At 40.4% G+C, this 20,642-nt stretch overlaps 1 protein-coding gene and 1 non-coding gene across 4 annotated transcripts; both read right to left on the bottom strand.

The window, feature by feature from the left end:
* Positions 1 to 999: 999 nt before the first annotated feature.
* Positions 1,000 to 8,670, bottom strand: SLC25A3 (solute carrier family 25 member 3). Of its 3 annotated transcripts, none has more exons than XM_049884136.1 (8): positions 8,563 to 8,670; positions 8,162 to 8,322; positions 5,969 to 6,090; positions 4,440 to 4,619; positions 3,348 to 3,529; positions 2,114 to 2,286; positions 1,422 to 1,532; positions 1,000 to 1,340 (listed from the first exon to the last, which is right to left on the bottom strand). In XM_049884136.1, the coding sequence occupies exons 2-8, from the start codon at positions 8,316 to 8,318 to the stop codon at positions 1,180 to 1,182; spliced, it is 1,086 nt and encodes a 361-aa protein (XP_049740093.1). In that variant the 5' UTR covers positions 8,319 to 8,322; positions 8,563 to 8,670; the 3' UTR covers positions 1,000 to 1,179. The 3 variants fall into 3 exon arrangements, with proteins under 3 accessions (XP_049740093.1, XP_049740095.1, XP_049740094.1); XM_049884138.1 differs by having other exon boundaries at positions 8,162 to 8,318; positions 8,563 to 8,654; XM_049884137.1 differs by lacking the exon at positions 8,563 to 8,670 and adding an exon at positions 8,467 to 8,556.
* Positions 2,362 to 2,608, bottom strand: LOC126076597 (small nucleolar RNA SNORA53). The gene has a single exon (XR_007517528.1). It is a non-coding gene; the product is annotated as a small nucleolar RNA SNORA53 (small nucleolar RNA).
* Positions 8,671 to 20,642: the final 11,972 nt, after the last annotated feature.

Below are 20,642 nucleotides of genomic sequence, written 5' to 3'. Positions count from 1 at the left end.
TGCCAAGGGGCCTCCAAAAACAGGCTTAGCAATCTGCTTCCAAAAGGTCACAGCTTTGAAAATCCTATGAAGCAGTTCTACTCTGCACACATGGAGCCGCCATAAGTGAAAACCTACTCCATAACAAGCAACGTAATAAGGGTTTGCTATGAGAATATTTCTTGCCTGGGTTACCTTCAAGGTTTTTTCCTGGGGCCCCGTGTGGTATACTTTATGTAGGAACTGTCAACCCTACCCAGATACTATACTCAAACGCCTCAAAACGTAATCAAACTTGGAAAACAACTATATTGTAGATTAGGCTTGTTTAGTTAACAAAAAATACGGAAAACCTAAATACTTTCCAGGAGCTCTTAAAACATCGGTTTGGGCTTAACCCTACAACTAAATCTCAGATGCCTGAATATAACAGAAGTGTTGCTTCCCCAGTGGTGATCACTGAGTTATCAAGCAGGTACATATTCTTAAAAATTAAACTGAAAATAAAGTTTACAGTAAATTTTCCATAATAAAGGAACTCAGATTTGTCTCAAGAGAATTAGGTTACCTGAAATGTTTTCTAGCTATTGATTGTTTTGGTCTCTTTAAGAACCATCATTTTAATAATCAGCCTTTATAAATAGGTTGCCTTTACAAATAAGGATTAGTAAACTCATTTAAGATTAATCAAAAAAAAAAGCATATGCTGCAAAAAATCAGATTATACACTGCAATTACTTGTCAAAATATAAGTGCAAATGAGTATCCATATTTAAATTTAACTACAATTAAAATCAAGTGTTTTAAAACTTAGGGCATACTTCCTAGAAATACAGAACTCTCAAGTGACAAAATCTGAAGCACGGTAATTTATAAAACGGGATCGGAAAGTTCAACCAACAGTGGCTAGTTTGCATTTCTTCTTTGAGATTTTAATTTACTTAACTCTTTCTAACTATGTGAGAAGAAAATCTAAATCTAAAAACTAGTTTTTCAAATAATTATCAACTCACAAACAAATCATCAATAGCTGGGTTTATTTCAACAGTAAATCTGAAACTCTTGCCTTAGGCAAGGGTACTACCAGTAATTGTATCAGGAACAGACAATTTCCTACACTGTCAAATATATAAAAGTTTCTTTTGACTTTCCTCAACACGAATCAGCAAGCAGATTCAGTCCACATTTGCTCTGATCTATCTACTGAGTTAACCCGAGCTTCTTCTTCAGAGACTCTGGCATCTCAGGGGGAGGTGGACGAGGAAGTCTGAAGTAGACCTTCACGGAGTCATAGATGAACCACTGTAGTGCAGTCAGAGTGCCAATCATGATGATACGGGCAAAGAGTCCCTTCCACACACCTGGTTAAAGTATGAAATAAGAATGAAAAACTCCAATATACCCAAAAGTGTTGCTCCTTAAAGGAAAAAAATAAATCCTACCTTTAAATCCAAGTCTCTTGAGGACCTGAGAAGCACTGCTACCTTTCTCTTTATTCAACACTGATACCACAGAATCAGCAGGGTGAGAAACAATTGCACAAAAAACTCCGGCTGAAAAATATCAAGATAAACAATGCAATACAGAGTCAGTTAAAACACAAAGACACACATTATCCAATTCACATGATAGTCGTCAACCTTTTTCATGATTTCACATAATAAAATTTTCTTTTGGTTCTTAAAAAAAAAAAAACCACATTTCGAGTGAGACCAGTAAGGCTATAAAGCAGTCTACCCTGAGTTAAAAGGAAGATACTTTAAAAGTTTTTATATTCAGATTTTAGTTGCCACTTCCTCTTAAGACTGTTCTTGAAAAACTTAAAAAAAAAAAAAAAACAGATGGTGCAGCAGAGAATTTCCGAATTCAGGAAAGAAACTGGGAGAAAGATCTGGTGGTTGTGGAGATTAATACATTCCCAAGACTAATCATGACATGGAAACTATGAAATAATCCTTTTAGGAACTAATACTTTGGGAAGTATTTATGAATCCTGAAGGGCATATGAAATGTTATGAGATTAAAAAACATTTTTGTCATTGAAATATTTCCCCCCTCACATGAAAGAGGCCAATAATACAAATGATTATTTGTCCTTAATTTCACAGATAATTGTGTTCTAAATAATACATACCTATATAACCTGCCACAAATGTTACAACAAGCTGTTCTGGCTTTGAACATTCACTTCGGGGCTTGGGAACCACAAATTTATACAATGCTTCAACAGTACGTTCAAAGCAGGCGAATTTCATCATGGTGTATGGGATCTGTCTCATCCAGAGAGGAGCAACCCCCTTGTAGAATCTAGAAAATCAGGAGATTTCATTTTACACAGTTGCATATATTCATCTAGCAGAGATTTTCATCAACATTAACAGAACTGTCCGCACACCAGTCAAGTCCTGATAGTAAAAAATGGCAGCATAACTGCAGGTCATTTCTATCAGAACCTACGACTAACATGCAGGTATATTAATCTCACATGCCAATGACTCAAGCACCTTTGACTATACAACCAAAAAAGTTGCTGGATGTTTCTCTGACTGGAACTACGAGAAACAAGAAGTTACAAGTAGAACTCAGTTCGAGATTGGCATCCACAAAGGTGGATCTAAGGAAGCATGTTGCGGCTTGATTCATGCAAATTCTTATCACATACATCAAATGAATTCTTACAAGCCATCCAAAAAGTTAACAGTAAATGTTTAGGTCAAACACTGTTAAGTACAGGTTGCAAATATCAAGTCATTTGTAGACTGTCAAATGGTTCTTTGGTGTAAAGAAAATGCTTATTTGAGGGCCAAGCAATGAACTCACTTTTAAGAGGACATAATATACACAGGGAAACCCAGTGGTATAAGGGTTAAGAGCTACAACTGCTAACCAAAAGGTCAGCAGTTCAAATCCACCAGGCGCTCCTTGGAAACCCTATGGGGCAGTTCCACCCTGTCCTGTAGGGTCGCTATGAGTCAGAATCCACTCAAAGGCAACAGGTTTTCTGGTTCATATACACATTAAAAAAAAGAAAATTTTATCTTCTTGTCCGACTGTATCTAATAAAAGTTACAGCCACCACTAGATCTATCTGCTCAAGTTAGGTCCTGGATGTGTTTTACATATACACCACCTACTAAACAGATACTATATACGAGACCGCATCAATTTAATTTAGCTTGAAATGTATCAGTGAACAAATTAGAGATCCTTGCTCCTATGGAACTTACATCCTACGTAAGGGGAAACAGACATTGAACAACATAATAGTTAAAAAAAGTTTGGCAACTTAATGCTACTGCAAGAAATTAAGTTCCTCAACACTGGAAGATTATTTTTATACTACAAATTCAGGCAAGTGTTTCACTTACGCTTTTAAGCCTTCTTCCTTATACATTTTGGGGGCCGCATCTCTCAAAGTGTTGGCATAGCCTGGTTGGGTTTGAATTCGAACCTTAGTAGCTTCCATAGGAGCCAGGGCTATGTCGGCAAAGAATTCAGCGCTGGCAGAGGCAGCCAGATAGAGAGATGTGCGCCAAAGATACGCATTCTCCTAAAACGAAAAACACGGGGAAGAACGCGAATGGCTTTTACATCGGCTGTTTTCAATCTGACTTTAAGTGACGGGTCTAGAAAACAAGTTTCGGACAAATTTTAAAAGTATTTACTACACAGTCCACAAAGGTAACACACAAGACTAAATATACGCTATTTCTTACATACTACAATGTGAGTTTGTTTTGTTTTTAATCTAGGTTCCAAGTATACCTAGCACTGGAACTACATGAAGGACTGCCAGAGCCCTTCTCTTTAAAAGACCTAAAATCTGACTTATTTGGAAAGCAGAATAAAAAGAGCACGGAAATTTAATGAAATACATTTTTTCATGCTGTCTCTGATGAAAACAGCCTCATGAGGACAAGGTTGCCCCCAGTTAGCTATGAAAATGGCCCGAAATTCTGAGGAGAGGTGAGCAACTATGAATGACAAAACATTCATCAAAAGAGACAAATCGCATGTGCTGCTGGAGAAAAATGAGACCTATGATTTGGGCAAAAATGAACCAGCAAAGGCTCGGGCATTCTGCTAACTATTATTGCAAAATGCATTGTGACACGTTCTATGTGGTCTCTGAGGCTGCCACTTTTGACTCTCTTAAGTGTGTGTGTCCTTCCAGTATGCACTTCTGACCATCCATTTTGGGGGAGCTTCCTTGCAGAGGAAAGAGGGTGTTAAATTTTAGAAACATTTATCTTGATGATTAAGGAAGACAATTAAACAATGATGTGACTAATCTTGTATCATTTTTTTAAAAAAAGCCTCACGATTTGAGGCATGTTGTTCACCCTGTCTGGGACCATTTCCTCAGTTTTAAAACAAGGTGGCCCAGACAAAATCAAAAATCTTTTATGGTACTGAAAATTTAATGCTTAGGACTTTCAATTTCAAATTAAATTACGCACCTCTCCAAGCACGTTACTATACAATACTTTGAAGACTTCATAAAACCCAAACTTGCAAAGCCCCTGCAGAGAGTAGCCAATGAAAGTTGGAGCCCATCCTTTAGCCAAACCACGAAAACCATCCTCTTTAAGTGTAACTGAGAATCCATTAAATATGCCTTTGTACTTCTGGGGATCCACCTTTATTTAAAAAAAGAAAAAAAAAGTTTAATGTATCAGAAAGCTATTACTTCTCATAAACATTTAATTTGCTAGTTATCGACTATAATTTTTCCTTTTGGTTCTAAAATAAACCAGTAACTACAAAAGGTAAATAAATACAAGTTTACTGAATGATATCAGCTTAATGTCTATAATTATCTCTGTAAAAGATAACTCCTTGTACATTAAAGTCTAGCTATGAGTCATACTTATGTCTCGGAGAGATACTTAAAAACTATACCCACTGCTGTCGAGTTGATTCAGACTCACAGCAACCCTATAGGACATGGTAGAACTGCCCCGTAAGGTTTCCAAGGCTTTAATCTTTGCCACTAGGGCTCCAGAGATACTTAAAAGGGCAAAATTCCTACAAATACACATACTAAAACCGATTCTTAAGAAATTTCCCATCACCCATTTTTTTCTACCACTTAAAAAAATTAATCTTAAAGCTACTGCCTAAATAATAGATCAAGTCTATATTCCTGATACATGCTAGTCCATTAAGCAGATTACACTATAAAATTTTCTGAATTTAAAACAGTCAAACTAAATATAAGGTAAAAAAAGATACATCAACACAATGAGAATCTGCCTTTTGACTAAAATTCACTTCAAAAGACATGCGTAATACGTTAAGAAATTTTAGACAAAGTGTATTTTATATCCATTCTATTAACTAATGGAAGAAAAACAAAATCTTATGTCACTATTTCTGCCAGTTCTAAAAGGGCTGGTATACATCACCTTCCTCTCCCTCCTAATATTTCACCTTCCTTTCTCTTTTAGGTAAGTGGACTTCTAATCCTGTTTGGGACAAATAAATTTTTGATGTTTGATTATTTTTGTTTCAATAATCCTAATTAAAGATACTCATGTTGTAAAAAACTGTTATATAAATAAACATAACAGGCTCTGCCCACAAAATTTTCATACTAAGATATCAAGAGTATTTTTTCAAATACTTACATAGTGCTCTCTGCCTTCGTCTTATCAATACATAAGAGACATGAAGTTACTTCACATAAATCCACAAAGACTAATTAATTACCCACCCTGACTGTTTCAGGCATAAAGAACCAGATAAACATTGAAGATGAATTCTGGCCAGAAGTGAGCCACTCAAGGAACCGTTTATAGCCAAAGCCTGAGAGAAAACAATCTACCCACATGTCGCAAGTTCAAGAAATTCGAGTTTGCTCTTTCTGAAGTTCCAAGCAATTGTTTTGTCTTCAAATTCTTATTTTTTTAAAGCCCTTTAAGATTACTTGGAATCAGGTCACATATGAAAGATAATAAAATTTTAATGGTGTCATCTCAATACAAACCTGCATACGGCATTTCACTAAATCCAGAGGAACGACAGCAGTGTGTGTCAGACCACAACTTAAGACCCCACCAAAGCCACACAGTGCATAAAACTTCATGGAGCCATATTCACAACTGTACTCTGCAGTAAAGACAAGACACACCATGCGTTTTAATGTAAAACTCATGTTACTGGTCATCAACTTACCTCCTGGACAGTTAGGCTTCCACACAGCTTGTTAGTAGATGACTACATCTTACGCCTTACCAGCCATGCTTCAAAAATTTGCTTTAGTCCAACATGCAAAACAAACCTGCATTCTGCATTTAACCAGATCTAGAGGAACCAGTGCTGTATGTGTTGTGCCACAGCTAATAATTCCTCCAAGTCCACAAAGGATAAAGAATCTGCCAGATGCATAATCACAGCTATACTGCTCTGTTTGATTGAAAGAAAAAAAAAAAAAAATCAAGTAAGTTTTTCTTTAAGATGACTCAGGCCACGATATGGGACTAAGAAAAGTTTCCCTGTGAAATAGTACTATCACAGCTGAGCAGCCTTGGCCTCCTTTTACAGTTAATCTAGTGGAAATAACAAGAAATACTCCAACAAAATCAAAACAATTATTTAAAGACTGTGAGAGGTACCTGTATCTTGATACTAGCTACCTGTTATTTACTAAACATTGGTTCAAGAAAAAAAAAATTTCTACATTAATGTCATTTACAGTAAAATTAAAACCAAACTTCAAAATATCAACCACTGATAAGAACACGGGAAACCCTGGTGGCGTAGCGGTTAAGCGCTACGGCTGCTAACCAAAAGGTCAGCAGTTCGAATCCATCAGGCGCTCCTTGGAAACTCTACAGGGCAGTTCTGTTCTGTTCCTATAGGGTCACTATGAGTCAGAATCGACTCAATGGCCCCGGGTTTGGTGTTTTGGTTTTTTTGGTAAGAACACACTTCAGTGCACAAATCAAACTAAGAAAGAGCACCCTAACATGTAAAAGGTTACAAACAACTTCAAAGTTTACCCCGCCACCAATCAATACTATCCCCACTTATAGATTTCTGTAGCATTAAACTAGGTACTGGTAGTCCCCCGACTTCTGAGGGGTTTCCATTCTGTTTAGGTAATCTCTTGAGATTAAGTCAGATACCTCATTTTAAAAAATATTTTTAGTTTTCATTATTATTGCCTTTTATCAGTACCTTTATAAATCCAATCTTTGTCTTTAGCAGTTGGAAACATTACTTAAAGATTTACAGATATATTTCAACTTGTAAGTAGGACATTTGCTAATGATAAGCTGTACAAAAAAAAAAAGATGGTGGGTAAGTACATATTGTCACAACTCGAATACAAGGTTAAGTAGGAGAACTATCTGTATACATAGATTTCTGTAGTCAAATAAATACATCAAATAATCTCACAAATGATGTTAGCTTTAACTTTTTTAACTGAAGGGTGGAATGATGGTGTAAGGATTTGCTACTCACACTAAAAGCAGAACAGAAACACATGCATGATTTTTTTTAAAAAGCCTTTAGGTTTTACAGGCACAATGTAGATACCAGTCTCATGACTCCTACAATTCGGCTTTCACATTTTTCTGTACATACTCTCTCCACTGGGACTTAAAAACACACACAATTAGGTTAAAGCTGGGCTCAACCCCCGGAATCCCGAAGGCCAAAGGAATGCCTACCAATAATGATCTCCTTTCTGTAGCCTACCTGAGGCTTCAAGTCGCCTCTTCCACCAACAGCAATGAAAACTTAAAGCTACCCAAGTATCTCTTGTGTCAACTAATAGCACACTTAAGAATTACTTGGGAATACTTAAGGTAAGGAAAGGCAATATTTTAAAAAAAAACAATTAGCACCAAATTAAGGAACAGATAAGCTACAGGTGACCACCGGTTAAGGAGACTACTCAATACGCCTCTCTACCTTGACTTTACCTCGAGGGCGTGGAGGTCACGGTTGACGCTGGGCCTAGGCCCTTCCACGCCCTTGAGGGAAGGCCAAGGATCGGACAACCAGCCTAGAAGGTAAAAGGAAGACACCCCAGGACAGGCACCTGAGCGACTTCCTGCGGTTCAGCGAACAGGCGCGTCCCTCCCTATCCTCCAGGTCAGGCCCAGGCCTCGAAAGCACAGCGGGCCGCGAGTAGGAAAAGAGACTGTATTAGAGCAGACTCTGATCTCACCTTCCACAGCGGCAGCTGCCAGGTTGCGGGAGCGGCGGGGTGGGCCTGGGGGCCCGGCGGGGCTGCTGCGTGGGTCCGAGAGGCCATCGTGCACCAGCTGCAAGTGCGGCGCGTTGAAGGGGTTAGCCCGTGCCAGGTGGGCCACGGACGAGAACATCTTTCTAGGGGAAAAAGGAGCGGCGGTCGGAGGAAAAAGAGGGGGTCGGTCAAGCCGGACAATGTCACCGGCGCCCTGGGACCCCGATCGAGGCCTTCTCCTCCCCCCTTCGCGCCCTTGAGGAGGTCACGGCACCTCCCCAACTTACGCCGCACCCGAGTGGGCCTATAGCCAAGACAGTAGTCCCACAGGGGTATGCGCTCCGCTCCCCGCAGCTGCAGTGGAAAAGCCGGCTCACACTTACTCCCTAAGATGGCGAACACCAGTCCGCACGCCCCGAAAAGCTGCAGCTCACAGAGGCCGAACGTCCTCCCAGCCCTTAGATCTGTGCCCTTCGCGCGCCGTCAGCGTGACGCACGCAGGGCGTCCACTACAGGCACTCGGTGCCCATTGGCGGAGAGGAGCGCCGAGACCGTTTCGTCATCGCGTTCTCCTAGGAACCTTTTCTCCGCCCCCGCCCTCTACAGCCCTTCCGGCCCGGCTTCTGCGCCGGAGAATTCGTTCTGCGCAGGCGCGCATTGCGGGCTGGGTCTTTGAGATATGGGGCTCATGCTCGTGACTCGTGCTCGTTGTCGGTTCACCTTCAGGCGTCTCTCCTTGACTCCGAGATTTACGTTATTTTCATTTAAGTGCGTTCTATTTTTTTAGTATACGGTAGTCACTTAAAAAAAAGAAGAGAAGAGACTAATGATTGATATATTATTATGTAGTTGTTGTGGTTAGAGAACCCCACTGCAGAATTTTGTGTCACAAATTCTAACAGAGTTTTTTTGTTTGTTTGCTTTTGTTTTTTTGTAAAGTAGGTTCCATTCGGAAACTCTGGTGGTGTAACGGTTAAGAGCTACTACTGCTAACCAAAAGGTCGGCAGTTGAAGTCCACCAGGCGCTCCTTGGAAACTCAATGGGGCAGTTCAACTCTGTCGAATAGGGTCGCCATGAGTAGGAATCCACTCGAAGGCGACGGGTAACCAACCATCCATTCACATTAAAAATAGACATGCCTGCGTTTTCCATCAGACTACGGGAGAATATTTTAAAAGGAAATGTACAAGTACTCTTAAAATAGGGAGACAGTCTGCCGTTCTATCACAATAGTCTATAACACATTTAATTGTCGTTCATAAAAGCTTTTTAACACTTGGGGGTACAGGTAAGGAGCTAGCCTGAAATGACGGCAGCAGACTGTATGTGTTTAATAAATTTAAAAAATCTTTACTGGACTCAGTTGATCTGGGAGGGGCCTGGTTTAGCTGGGAGGAACTTAAACGTCTGTTACGTTTCTGGCTCTTACATTTTCCCAGCTTTTTGGTAGGTAAAGTAAACTTGGGAATTTTCTTGATCTCCATGAATCTGTTTCTTAAATGCAAGATGGGGCCAGGGCTGGCCTCATGGGCTTGCTACCTATATAGTCACACAGGGTCCCACACTTGGTTTAATGCTGTGCTGTCACTGCTTTGAAATTATTAATAACTTATAAACCAGGAGCCCCACATTTTTCATTTTGCACTGGGCCCTGCAAATTATGTAGCTGGTCCTGGATGAGGGCAACACTTATCTTGCAGAGTTAGTGAGGATTCAATGAGATAATGTCTAAAAGTCAAAAATGATGGTCTGTAAAAAATTAGCTATTATTGAGGCAAGTTATTAAAACTCTGCCACCTGATTTAAGAATGGAACAGACCACTTAAAATGTTACAGCCAGATGTGCATGTAGGCAAAGGGCCCTTGAGCAAGGATACAGTAAAAAGTTATAAGAATGAAGAAGACAATAGATTTAAAGAGACACAAATCATACTTTTATTTACTTATTAATAAGGTTCTTAGATGAACCTTGAAAGAACTCATTTCCTTGAGTGCGGCAGACTGATTTTTAACCTGGCTGCGTTACTAAATAGGTGTGGGACCTCAGTCACATAACCCTGGAGGTGGCGGCAACCTGAACTGGGCTGTAACACACAGGTAGGATTTGGACATTTAGTAAATGTATATGTCATGAGGGCTAGCTTGTGGAGGAAGAAGAACAGCAAAAGTCAAAGGAAGAATTCAGGAATGGAGGGTGTAGGAAAGGAAGTGATGGCTAATAACATTGAAAAAGTGCACTAAGCCCTGATTGCCTAGAGCCTCACATACAAGGTTGAGGAGTTTGAGGCATCGAAGGTTTTTTTCTGTTTTTGTTAATTCAGCTTTAAGATGTTTTTCTGATTTGAAAAAAAAAAAAAAAATCTCTCCTCATGAAAAAATTAAGTATTACATAAAAATATGTGACTTTAGTGAATTCTCTTACAACCCTCTCTCCAGTACCAGATAACCACTGTCGCAGTTTGCTCCCGGTTTTTCTGCTGAAGCAACTGGTTCCCTTCACTATACTAGGCCCAACACCCAGAACATGATGAAGGAAATCCAGTGGTAACTGAAGAAACCGCAGGCCCAGCTCCCACCCCATGTCAACAAGGTGAGCCAACAGATTAGTGACAATGTGTATGAGCTGCAACGGCGCCTGGTATCCTACTCCGACCTTCAGATTGTAACGGCTGCTTCACTTCTACATTCCAGTATTGCACAAATTGCCCTTGTAACTAACCCTAAGCCAGAACCCTACTGGGAAAGGAATTCTGGAAAATATAGTTCCAGCTTAGCTAAATTGACACGGTCCACGTATGGTCTATGTGGCATCCATGCACACTTCCTTTAATCACATTTAACTTCCAAATAAAGGTTAAAATGGCAAAATCATGCTTCCACCTAACATGATGCAGCTATTCCTGTACTGAAGATGTGCTAACTCCCTGAAAGAGAATACAAGGTCTTTTTATCCATCTTTGGATGATGTTTACGCCTCTTGTAGCTAAGTCACATTCCCTCCTCTTTACAGCCTATAATATAATTTCCAAGATATGAGATTAAATACAATTAATACATTTTAAGTTAGATGATAACAGAAGGGGAATAAGGGAAGAAAAGAAAAATATTGATTAATATATGCAAACATTTATTCATATCAAATAAGCATTGTGTTTCTCTGCCATTAGTTATTGTTAGTTGCCATCGAATTGCTGTGACCTTTTTTTTTTTTTTTGGAAGCAGATTGCCAGGCCAGTCATCTGAGATGCTTCGGGGGGGGTTCAAACCACCAACCTTCTGGCAAGTAGTCAAGGACTTAACTGTACAACTCAGAGACTCCTTTTGTTAGTACTAGGAGGGACCACATATAGCAACGTGGCCTTTACCTGGAAAGGGATAAATTGATATACCCTAGACTAATGGACCCTAGAAATTTCACCATATACAAGTGATCAAGGTCCTTGAAGACTGTAGTACTGGATTAGAGTTGACATAGCTCTGAGGTAGGACAGGGAAGAGTATGGTGCTCTACCAGCTGAAAGCAGACTGTGTCTATGCATTCCAGCAGTGGGGAAATACCATAGGGTGAGTTTGGGGACTGTGGTGGGTAAGATTATGTGTCAACTTTGCTGGGCCATGATTCTCAGTATTTATATGTGATCACCCATCATGATGGAATCTGCTGTGAGTAGCCAGTCAGCTGAAAGAGAGTTTCCATGGCCATGTAGCCTGCATCCTAATATAAGTGGACGATGTAGATTTTCCCCTCTCTGAATTCTATAGCTGCCTCTTGTTTGTCTGTCTTGAGACCTAAGCTAGCAGCTTATCTGCCAATCTTGGGATTCATCGATCTTCACAGCATGTGAGCAAGAGTCCTCTTCTCCAACCTGCCGATCTTGGTTCGCCAGCCCCTGTGCCTTTGTGAATCAGGAGACACCTCTATCCTGATCCATGGACTTGGGACATTTCAGCCTGTACAATTGTGTGAGCTGTTTCCTTGATATAAATCTCTCCATATATATGTATTTATACACTTCACTGGTTTTGCCTAAGACAGGGACCTACTGGGCCCACAGTGATTCAGACGTCAGCAAAAACTCCATTGGTCACCTAACCTTCATATAAATTTCCTTCTTCAGTGGCCTACAGTGGCATGTTGGGTCTCTAGGAATTAGTATCAGTTCAGAGCCAGCATCCGGTAATACTCTATAAAGTGTGATTATTCCTCCTTCTCCAGTGCGTAGTCAAACTGGTACTATAAATTTAGGGAAGACTAAAAGGAAAATTTACAATATAAAATTTTGGCAGCGTAGTAGGGTCCTTCCCTTCATTCATAGGATTCTGGGTCTCTGAACTGACTTAAGTAGGGGAATTGCTTCTGGGGCCATAACTCTCTGTTGTGGAGATTCAAATCAGACTTCTACTGGCCAGACCTATAAGCCTTTCTGCTTATATGAATAACTTTAGTAGGGTGCTCTTTTATTTTAGTACTAGGTTCATGGGGATCAATTATCCAGTGTCAAAGATCTCTGCAGGTGAAACCATTCTGATTATTCCTTCAACTCTACTGCCCATTGCTGTAACCATGCCCACGTGATCTTTGTTGATTAAGTGCCATCAGTTAGTCCCTGCCACCCCAAGAGCCCATTGAATTCAGGGAGTCCCTGTTTGATGGCAGTAGTTGCCATTGTCATTCCTGGCCTACTGAGAATAGCCACTACCTAACATTTCAAAGATGCCCCTTCTAAATTTATTTCTCACAGCTTTGGTGAAGAATTGTTCTATGAACTCTTTTGAGGGATATAGTTAAGGGGTGAGTGAGCTGATATTAACGTAATAAATCCACTGTAGCATTTCAGTTCCCCTAAACTTTTGGATACCTTCCTCTTTGGCATACCAAAGAAGTCTGATATTTCAATTTCATTTAGTATAGGCCACCACTGGGTTTAAATTTTAGCCAAACTGTTAGAGCCACTCCCAGCCATTTGAACTAAAACATTGAATTGAGGCACTCTGCTTAGTTGACCGATATTAATAAATCTGACTTAATCTAACATATCTCTTCCATCATGTTTTAGTTATCTACTATTGTCTAACAAATTATCCCAAAACTTAGGTTGTCTTAGTTATCTAGTGCTGCTCTAACAGAAATACCACAAGTGGATGACTGTAACAAACAAATTTATTCTCTCGCAGTTTAGGAAGCTAGAAGTTCAAATTCAGGGTGTCAGCTCCAGGGGAAAGCTTTGTCTCTGTGTCAGGTCTGGGGGACAATCCTTGTCATCAATCTTCCCCTGGTCCAGGAGCTTCTTAACACAGGGACCCGGGGGCCAAAGAACTCACTCTGCTCCTGGGTCTTCTTGCTTGGTGGTAATGAAGTCCCTCTCCTCTCTGCATGATTCCTTTATATCTCGAAAGAGATCGACTCAAGATATAACCTAATCCTGTGAATTGAGTCCTGCTTCATTAACTTAAGTGCCTCTAATCCTGCCTCATTAACATCATTGTTGTTGTTATGTGCTGTCGAGTAGATTCCAACTCATAGCGACTGTATGTACAGTGGAAAGAAAAAGTGTCCAGTCCTGTGCCGTCCTTACAATTGTTGTTATGCGTCAGCCCCTTGTTGCAGCCACTGTGACAATCCATTCCATTGAAGGTCTCTTTTTTGCTGACCCTCTACTTTATCAAGCTTGATATCCTTCTTCAGGGACTGGTCCCACCTGATAACCTGTCCAAAGTATTTGAGACAAAGTCTCGCCATCCTTGCTTCTTGGCTGTCCATGGTGTATTCAGTATTCTTTGCCAACACCATAATTCAAAGGCATCAATTCTCCTGTGTTCTTTATTCATTATCCAGCTTTCACAAGTATATGGGCCAATTTAAAACACTGTCATGGATTGAATTATGTCCCCCAAAAAGTGTGTGTATCATTTTGGCTGGGCCATGATTCTTGGTATTGTGTGATTTTCCTGTATGTTGTAAATCCTGCCTCTGTGATGTTAACGAGGGAGGATGGACAGCAGTTGTGTTAGTGAGGCGGAACTCAATCTACAAGATTGGACTGTGTCTTGAGGCAATTTCTCAAGGTATAAAAGAAAGAAGTGAGCAGAGAGACGGGAGCCTCAAACCACCAAGAAAGAAGCACCTGGAGCACAGCGTGTCCTCTGGACCTGGTGTTGCTGTGCAGAGAAGCTCCTAGTCCAGGGGAATATTGATGAGAAGGCCGACAGAGAGAAAGTCTTCCCCTGGGGCTGACACCCTGAATTTGGACTTTTACCCTGTTTTACTGTGAAGAAATAAATTTCTCTTTGTTACAGCCATCCACTTGTGGTATTTCTTATAGCAGCACTAGTTGACTAAGACAAAAAACATGGTTTGGGCCAGGAGCACTTAGTCCTTAAAGTGACATCTTTGCTTTTTAAGGCTTTAAAGAAATCTTTTGCAGCACATTTGCCCAATGCAATGCATCTTTTGATTTCTTGACTGCTGCTTCCATGGATGTTGATTGTGGATCCAGGTACAATGAAACCCTTGGCAACTTCTATCTTTTATCTGTTCCCTGTGATGTTGCTTATTGGTCCAGTTGTGAAGATTTTTGTTTTCTTTGTGTTGAGAAGTAATCCATATTGAAGTAATCCATATCTTCATCAATAAGTACCTCAAGTCCTGTACATTTTCAGCAAGCAAGGTTGTGTCATCTGCATATTGCAGGTGGGTAATGAATGTTCCTTCAATCCTGATGCTGCGTTCTTCTTCATGTAGTCCAGCTTCTCAGATTATTTGCTCAACATACAGATTGAATAAGTATGTTGAAAGGATACAACCCTGATGCACACCTTTCCTGACCTTAAACCACGTAGTATCCTCTTGTTCTGTTTGGATGACTGGCTTTTGGTATAAGTACAGGTTCCTCATGAGCACAATGAAGTGTTCCAGAATTCCCATTCTTTGCAATATTATCCATAATTTGTTATAATCCACACAGTTGAATGCCTTTGCATAGTCAATAAAACACAGGTAAACATCTTTGTTGTATTCTCTGTTATCAGCCAGCATCCGTCTGACATCAGCAATAATATCCCTTTGTGTTAGTTATCTAGTACTGCTATAAGAGAAATACCGCAAGTGGATGGCTTTAAAAAAGAGGAATTCATTTCTTCACAGTAAAATAGGCTAAAAGTCCAAATTCAGGGCGTCAGCCCCAGAGGAAGGCTTTCTCTGTCTGTTGGCCTTCTCATCAATCTTCCCCTGGTGTAGAAGTTTCTCTGCACAGGGACCAGGTCCAAAGGATGCACTCTGCTCCTAGTGCCTCTTTCTTGGTGGTGTGAGGTCCACCTGTCTCTTTGCTAGCTTCTTTCCTTTATATTTCAAGAGATTGTCTCAAAACATAATCCAATCTTGTAGATTGAGTCCTGCCTCACTAACACAACTGCTGTCCATCCTCCCTCATTAGCATCATAGAGGCAGGATTTACAACATATAGGAAAATCACACAATACCAGGCATCATGGCCCAGCCAAATTGATACACACTTTTTGGTGGGGGACATAATTCAATCCATGACACTCTTGTTCCACGTCCTCTTCTGAATCTGGCTTGAATTTCTGGCAGTTCCCTGTTGAGGTACTACCGTAACTGCTTTTGAATGATCTTCAGCAAAATTTTACTTGTGTGTGATATTAATGATATTGTTCGAAAAATTTCTGAATTCTGTTGGATCTCCTTTCTTTGGAATGGGTACAAATATGGATCTCTTCCAGTCAGTTAGCCAGGTAGCTGTCTTCCAAATTTCTTGGCTTAGAAAAGTAAGCACTTCCAGTACTGCATCATTTGTTGAAACGTCTCAATTGATATTCCATCAATTTCTGGAACCTTGTTTTTCCCTAATGCCTTCTGTGCAGCTTGGACTTCTTTAATACCATTGGTTCCCGATAATATGTTACTTCCTGAAATGGTTGAACGTCAAACAATTCTTTTTGGTATAGTGACTCTGTGTATTCCTTCTATCTTCTTTTGATGCTTCTTGTGTTGCTTAACAATTTCCCCACAGAATCTTTTAGTATTGCAACTCTAGGCTTGAATTTTTTCTTCAGCTCTTTCAGCTTGAGAAATGCCAAGTGTGTTCTTCCCTTTAGGTTTCCTATCTCCAGGCCCTTGCACATGTTATTATGATACTTTAATTTTGTCTTTTCAAGCTAACCTTTGAAATCTTCTGTTCAGCTCTTTTATGTCATCATTTCTTCCCTTCACTTTAGCAACTCGATGTTCAAGAGCAAGTTTCAGTCTCTTCTGACATCTGTTTTGGTCTTTTTTCTTTCCTGTCTTTTTAATGACCTCTTGCTTTCTTCACATATGTCTTTGATGTCATTCCACAGTTCATCTGGTCTTTGGTCATTAGTGTTTAATACATCAAATCTGTTATTGAGATGGTTTCCAAATTCAGGTAGAATATACTCAAGTTTGTACTTTGGCTCTCATGGACTCATTCTAATTTTCTTCAGCTTCGGTTTGAACTTTGCATATGAGCAATTGATGGTGTGTTCCGCAATTTGCCCCTGGCCTAGTTCTGACTGATGATATTGAGCTTTTGTATCATCTCTTTCCACAGATGTAGTTGATTTGATTCCTGTGTATTCCATCTGGCGATGTCCTTGTATATAAAAAAAAAATTTTTTTTTTTTTTGTATATAAAATAAGTCACCATTTATGTTGATGAAAAAAGGTATTTGCAATGAAGAAGTCATTGGTCTTGCAAAATTCTGTCATGGGATCTCTGGCATCATTTCTATCACCAAGGCCATATTTTCAAACTACCAATCTTTCTTCTTTGTTTTCGACTTTTGCATTCCAGTTGCCAGTAACTGTCAATGTGTCTTTATTACATGTTTGATCAATTTCAGACTGCAGAAGCTGGTAAAAATCTTCAATTTCTTCATCTTTGGCCTTAGTAATTGGTGGGTAAATTTGAATAATAGTTGTATTAACTGGTCTTCCTTGTAGGTGTATGGATATTATCCTATCACTGACAGCATTGTGCTTCAGGATAGATGTTGAAATGTTCTTTTTGACGATGAATGCGACGCCATTCCTCTTCAAGTTTTCATTCCTGGCATAGTAGACCATATGATTGTCTGAATCAGAATGTCTAATACCAGTCCATTTCAGCTCACTAATGCCTAGGGTATCAATGTTTATGAGTTCCATTTAATTTTTTACAATTTCTCATTTTCCTAGATTCATACTTCGTACATTCCAGGTTCCAATTATTAATGGATGTTTGCAGCTGTTTCTTCTTGTTTTGAGTTGTGCCACATCAGCAAATGAAGGTTATAGTGCCTAGGATTTACAACACACAGGATAATCACATCAGATCACAAAATGGTGAACAGCCACACAATATTGGGAATCATGGACTAGTCAAGTTGACACATATTTTGGGGGAACACAATTCAATCTGTAACAGTGGTATATAACAGCAAACATTTATTATCTCAATTTCTGAGGGTCAGGAATCTGGGTATGGCTTACCTGGATAGTTCTAGCTCAGGGTGTCTCATGAGGTTGTAGTCAAGCTGTTGGCTGGCACTGCAGTCTCGAAAGACTTGACTGGAGCTGGAAGGTCTGCTTCAAGTTCATTACTGGTGGGAATGTTCATTTCCTCACCATGTGGGCCAGTCCACAGGGCTGTTCATTACCTGGCTTTCCCAGAGTGAGTAATTCAAGAGGAAGAGATGGCAACCAAGACAGAATCTGTGTCTTTATAACCTAATCTCAGAAGTGACATAGCATTATTTCTGATACAATGTGGGAGGGATCATACATGGGTGTGAGGCATGAATTATGCAGCCATGTATGAGGCCATATACTTAGGCTCCAGCCTCATACATGTTACCCAGGTGTATGTCAGTATAAATCCTGCAAATCTTTATCCTCTGGTGTCTGCTGGGGTGGGATCTAGAAGTAATGAGAGGTTTTGAGGATAGGTCTTGAAGAGGATCAGTAGACCTTATAAGGCAACTGCCTCAGAGAGGCTATTACAAGTTTATAGGTAAGGATAGTCTAACCTCCTCAGACAAGGGAGAAAGGGCTCTTTCTACTGACAAAGGAGACTTGACACAATTTAGAGGTTTGAGATCCCCAGTGTCATCAGGATCTGCCTATATGTCCTTGTTCCAGTTTTCAGGGTCTTACTTCTGCCCAATAAATGCTCTATCTTTAACATGAAACTTTACAAGATTGGGAATTCAATTTGTGTTGTAATTCAGAATTAGAATTTGGGTTTGGTTTTTAGAAACTGCAGCCCTACAACTGCAGGAAATAGAATTTCTTTTACTGTAGACATATAGGTATTCTAGTTCTTTATCTGACCTCGAGTTGGAAATTGTGAAGGAAGGTCCTTGTAATCAGTCTCCCCTGGACTAGGAGCTTCTTAGTGCAGGAACCTCAGGCCCAAGGGACATGCTCTGCTCCTGATGCTTTCTTAGTAGTATGAGGTCCCCTGGCTCTGCTCATTTCTCTTTCGTTTTATCTCTTACAAGATAAAAGGTGTTGTAGGCCACACCCCTTTACATTGGATCAGGGATGTGACCTGAGTAAGGGTGTTACATCTCATCCTAATCCTCTTTAACATACCCAGTCTTGCCTCATTAACCATAGGCAGAGATTAGCATTTACAACACATAGGAAAATAACATCAATCACGAAATGGAGGACAACCACACAATACTGGGAATCATGCTGTAACAAAGTTGACACATATTTTGGGGGGACACAATTCAGCCTATGACAACCTCTGAGTCTGAGGTTGGGCCTGAAATTGATGTAAATCAAGGGCCTACAATCAGGAAAGAAAGCTAGACAGGAAGTGGAGTAACAAGTACAAACTGGAACCCACAAAGACAAACTAGGTCCCATGAGGTCAAACCAGACTATGCATCTGTGTCTCCCCACCTGCAACCTCAGTGGTGCAACTCATACAGGAGCCACGGTGCTGCACATGCATCTGGCCCAGGACTGAGAAAAACTGAAGAAGAAGATCCAGTAGAAGCTGAAGGAGCTGCAGATCTGGCTACTGCCCCACGCCAAGGTGAGCCAGCAGATGCCCAACAACGTGCATGAGCTGCAGTGGTGCCTGGCGACCTATATTGACCTTGCAAGCTTAATGGCTGCTGCATCACTTCTGCTTTCCAAATACTGAACAGATATTGCGGCCAGTACTAACCCAGAACCATATTTGAGAAATAAATTTAGGGTTATCATTAGAGTTTGAGATGCCGTAAGGATAGGACATTCAAAGTGAACTTTCCAACAGTTGTTCGGAAACTTAGAGCTAGAAGTCAAAGATGCATTTGTAGATTTAAGGACCGTGCCTGTCCTAGGAGAATCACAAGAAAATTCTTAAATCACATCCACATAATAGACGTCTCTATTGAATTATGCAAGGTAGACTAAAGTCTCCTTGACAACTCTTTTCATATCCGCCTTGAGGGAAAACAAGAGTAACCACTACTACCACCTTAGTTATGGTAAGCTGGTCAAACCTTCTCGATTAGGAATCTTGTTTGCTTGCTTTTTTATGTGCATGTCTCTGTAAGTAGAATAGGGGGATATTTCTCTCTTTGTATCTAAAATAAGAAAAAATGGACTATCACATGGCCACATGGGATAAAGAATTTAGCTTTTTTTAAAGTAAGGTGGCCTTTGTCCTTGGTTCCCAAGAAATAACCCTTGGAGACTAGTAATTGGAGTGCCTTGGTCTGCGACTTCCAGGCCACACCTGATGATTTGTGCTGGTGAGTAGGGGCTGGCCAGACCAGAAAAGGCTCACCTGAGAAACCAGTCTCAACTAGCCTCAGGAGGCATGATTTAGCCTATCATGCAGGACTGGCCAATAAAAGTCCAGAACGTGGAGGATCAGAGTGTTAGTTTCCTGGTCAGCTAAACTCAGGAAGGGAGGATGATGCCATATCCTTTTTGAGATATGGAAGCTCTGTACCAGGAATCATCCCAGACCTCCCCCATGCATCTCTTTCTTAGGATGATCCTAATTTGTATCCTTTTGCTACGATAAGTCCATAATCATAATACTGTCTATGAGTTTTTTGAGTCATCTTAGTGAATTATCAAGCCCAAGGTGTTGCAAGCTAAGGCTTCCCAGCTTGGGACCAAGCCCTGCCTAGGTTCTTGCCTTCTACTGACCAAGAATGACCAGGAGAGGCTCAGAGGTTCCACACGAACAAAAGCTTATTAGCAGCAGAAAGAAAGTGAAGGCTCGTGAGCAGGAAACAGAGAGGGTCCAGGCAACGCTAGCCTCTGTTCCCCCGAAAAAAGGTTTTTCTGGGGCTTATATGGGTTTGGTGAGGATAATAGAGTAATGAATATTTACTAGGTTTCTTTCAAGGGGCAAGTAATTCTCAGAAAGGCGGAACATACTAAATTAGGTTGCTCACGCATCTGGAATCCAAGATGGAACCCATAGCAAA

Source organism: Elephas maximus, chromosome 4, assembly GCF_024166365.1.
Source record: "Elephas maximus indicus isolate mEleMax1 chromosome 4, mEleMax1 primary haplotype, whole genome shotgun sequence".
NCBI classification, from domain to species: domain Eukaryota; kingdom Metazoa; phylum Chordata; class Mammalia; order Proboscidea; family Elephantidae; genus Elephas; species Elephas maximus.
This window is presented reverse-complemented; position numbering and strand designations above follow the sequence as displayed.

Coding starts and splice junctions, on each gene's coding strand:
- SLC25A3 (XM_049884136.1), bottom strand. CDS start 8,318: ATGTTCTCGTCCGTGGCCCACCTGGCACGGGCTAACCCCTTCAACGCG. Junction 2,287..3,347: donor AAGGAAGAAGGCTTAAAAGC/GTAAGTGAAACA, acceptor CTGATTTTCTAG/ATTCTACAAGGGGGTTGCTC. Junction 1,533..2,113: donor ATTTGTGGCAGGTTATATAG/GTATGTATTATT, acceptor GATATTTTTCAG/CCGGAGTTTTTTGTGCAATT.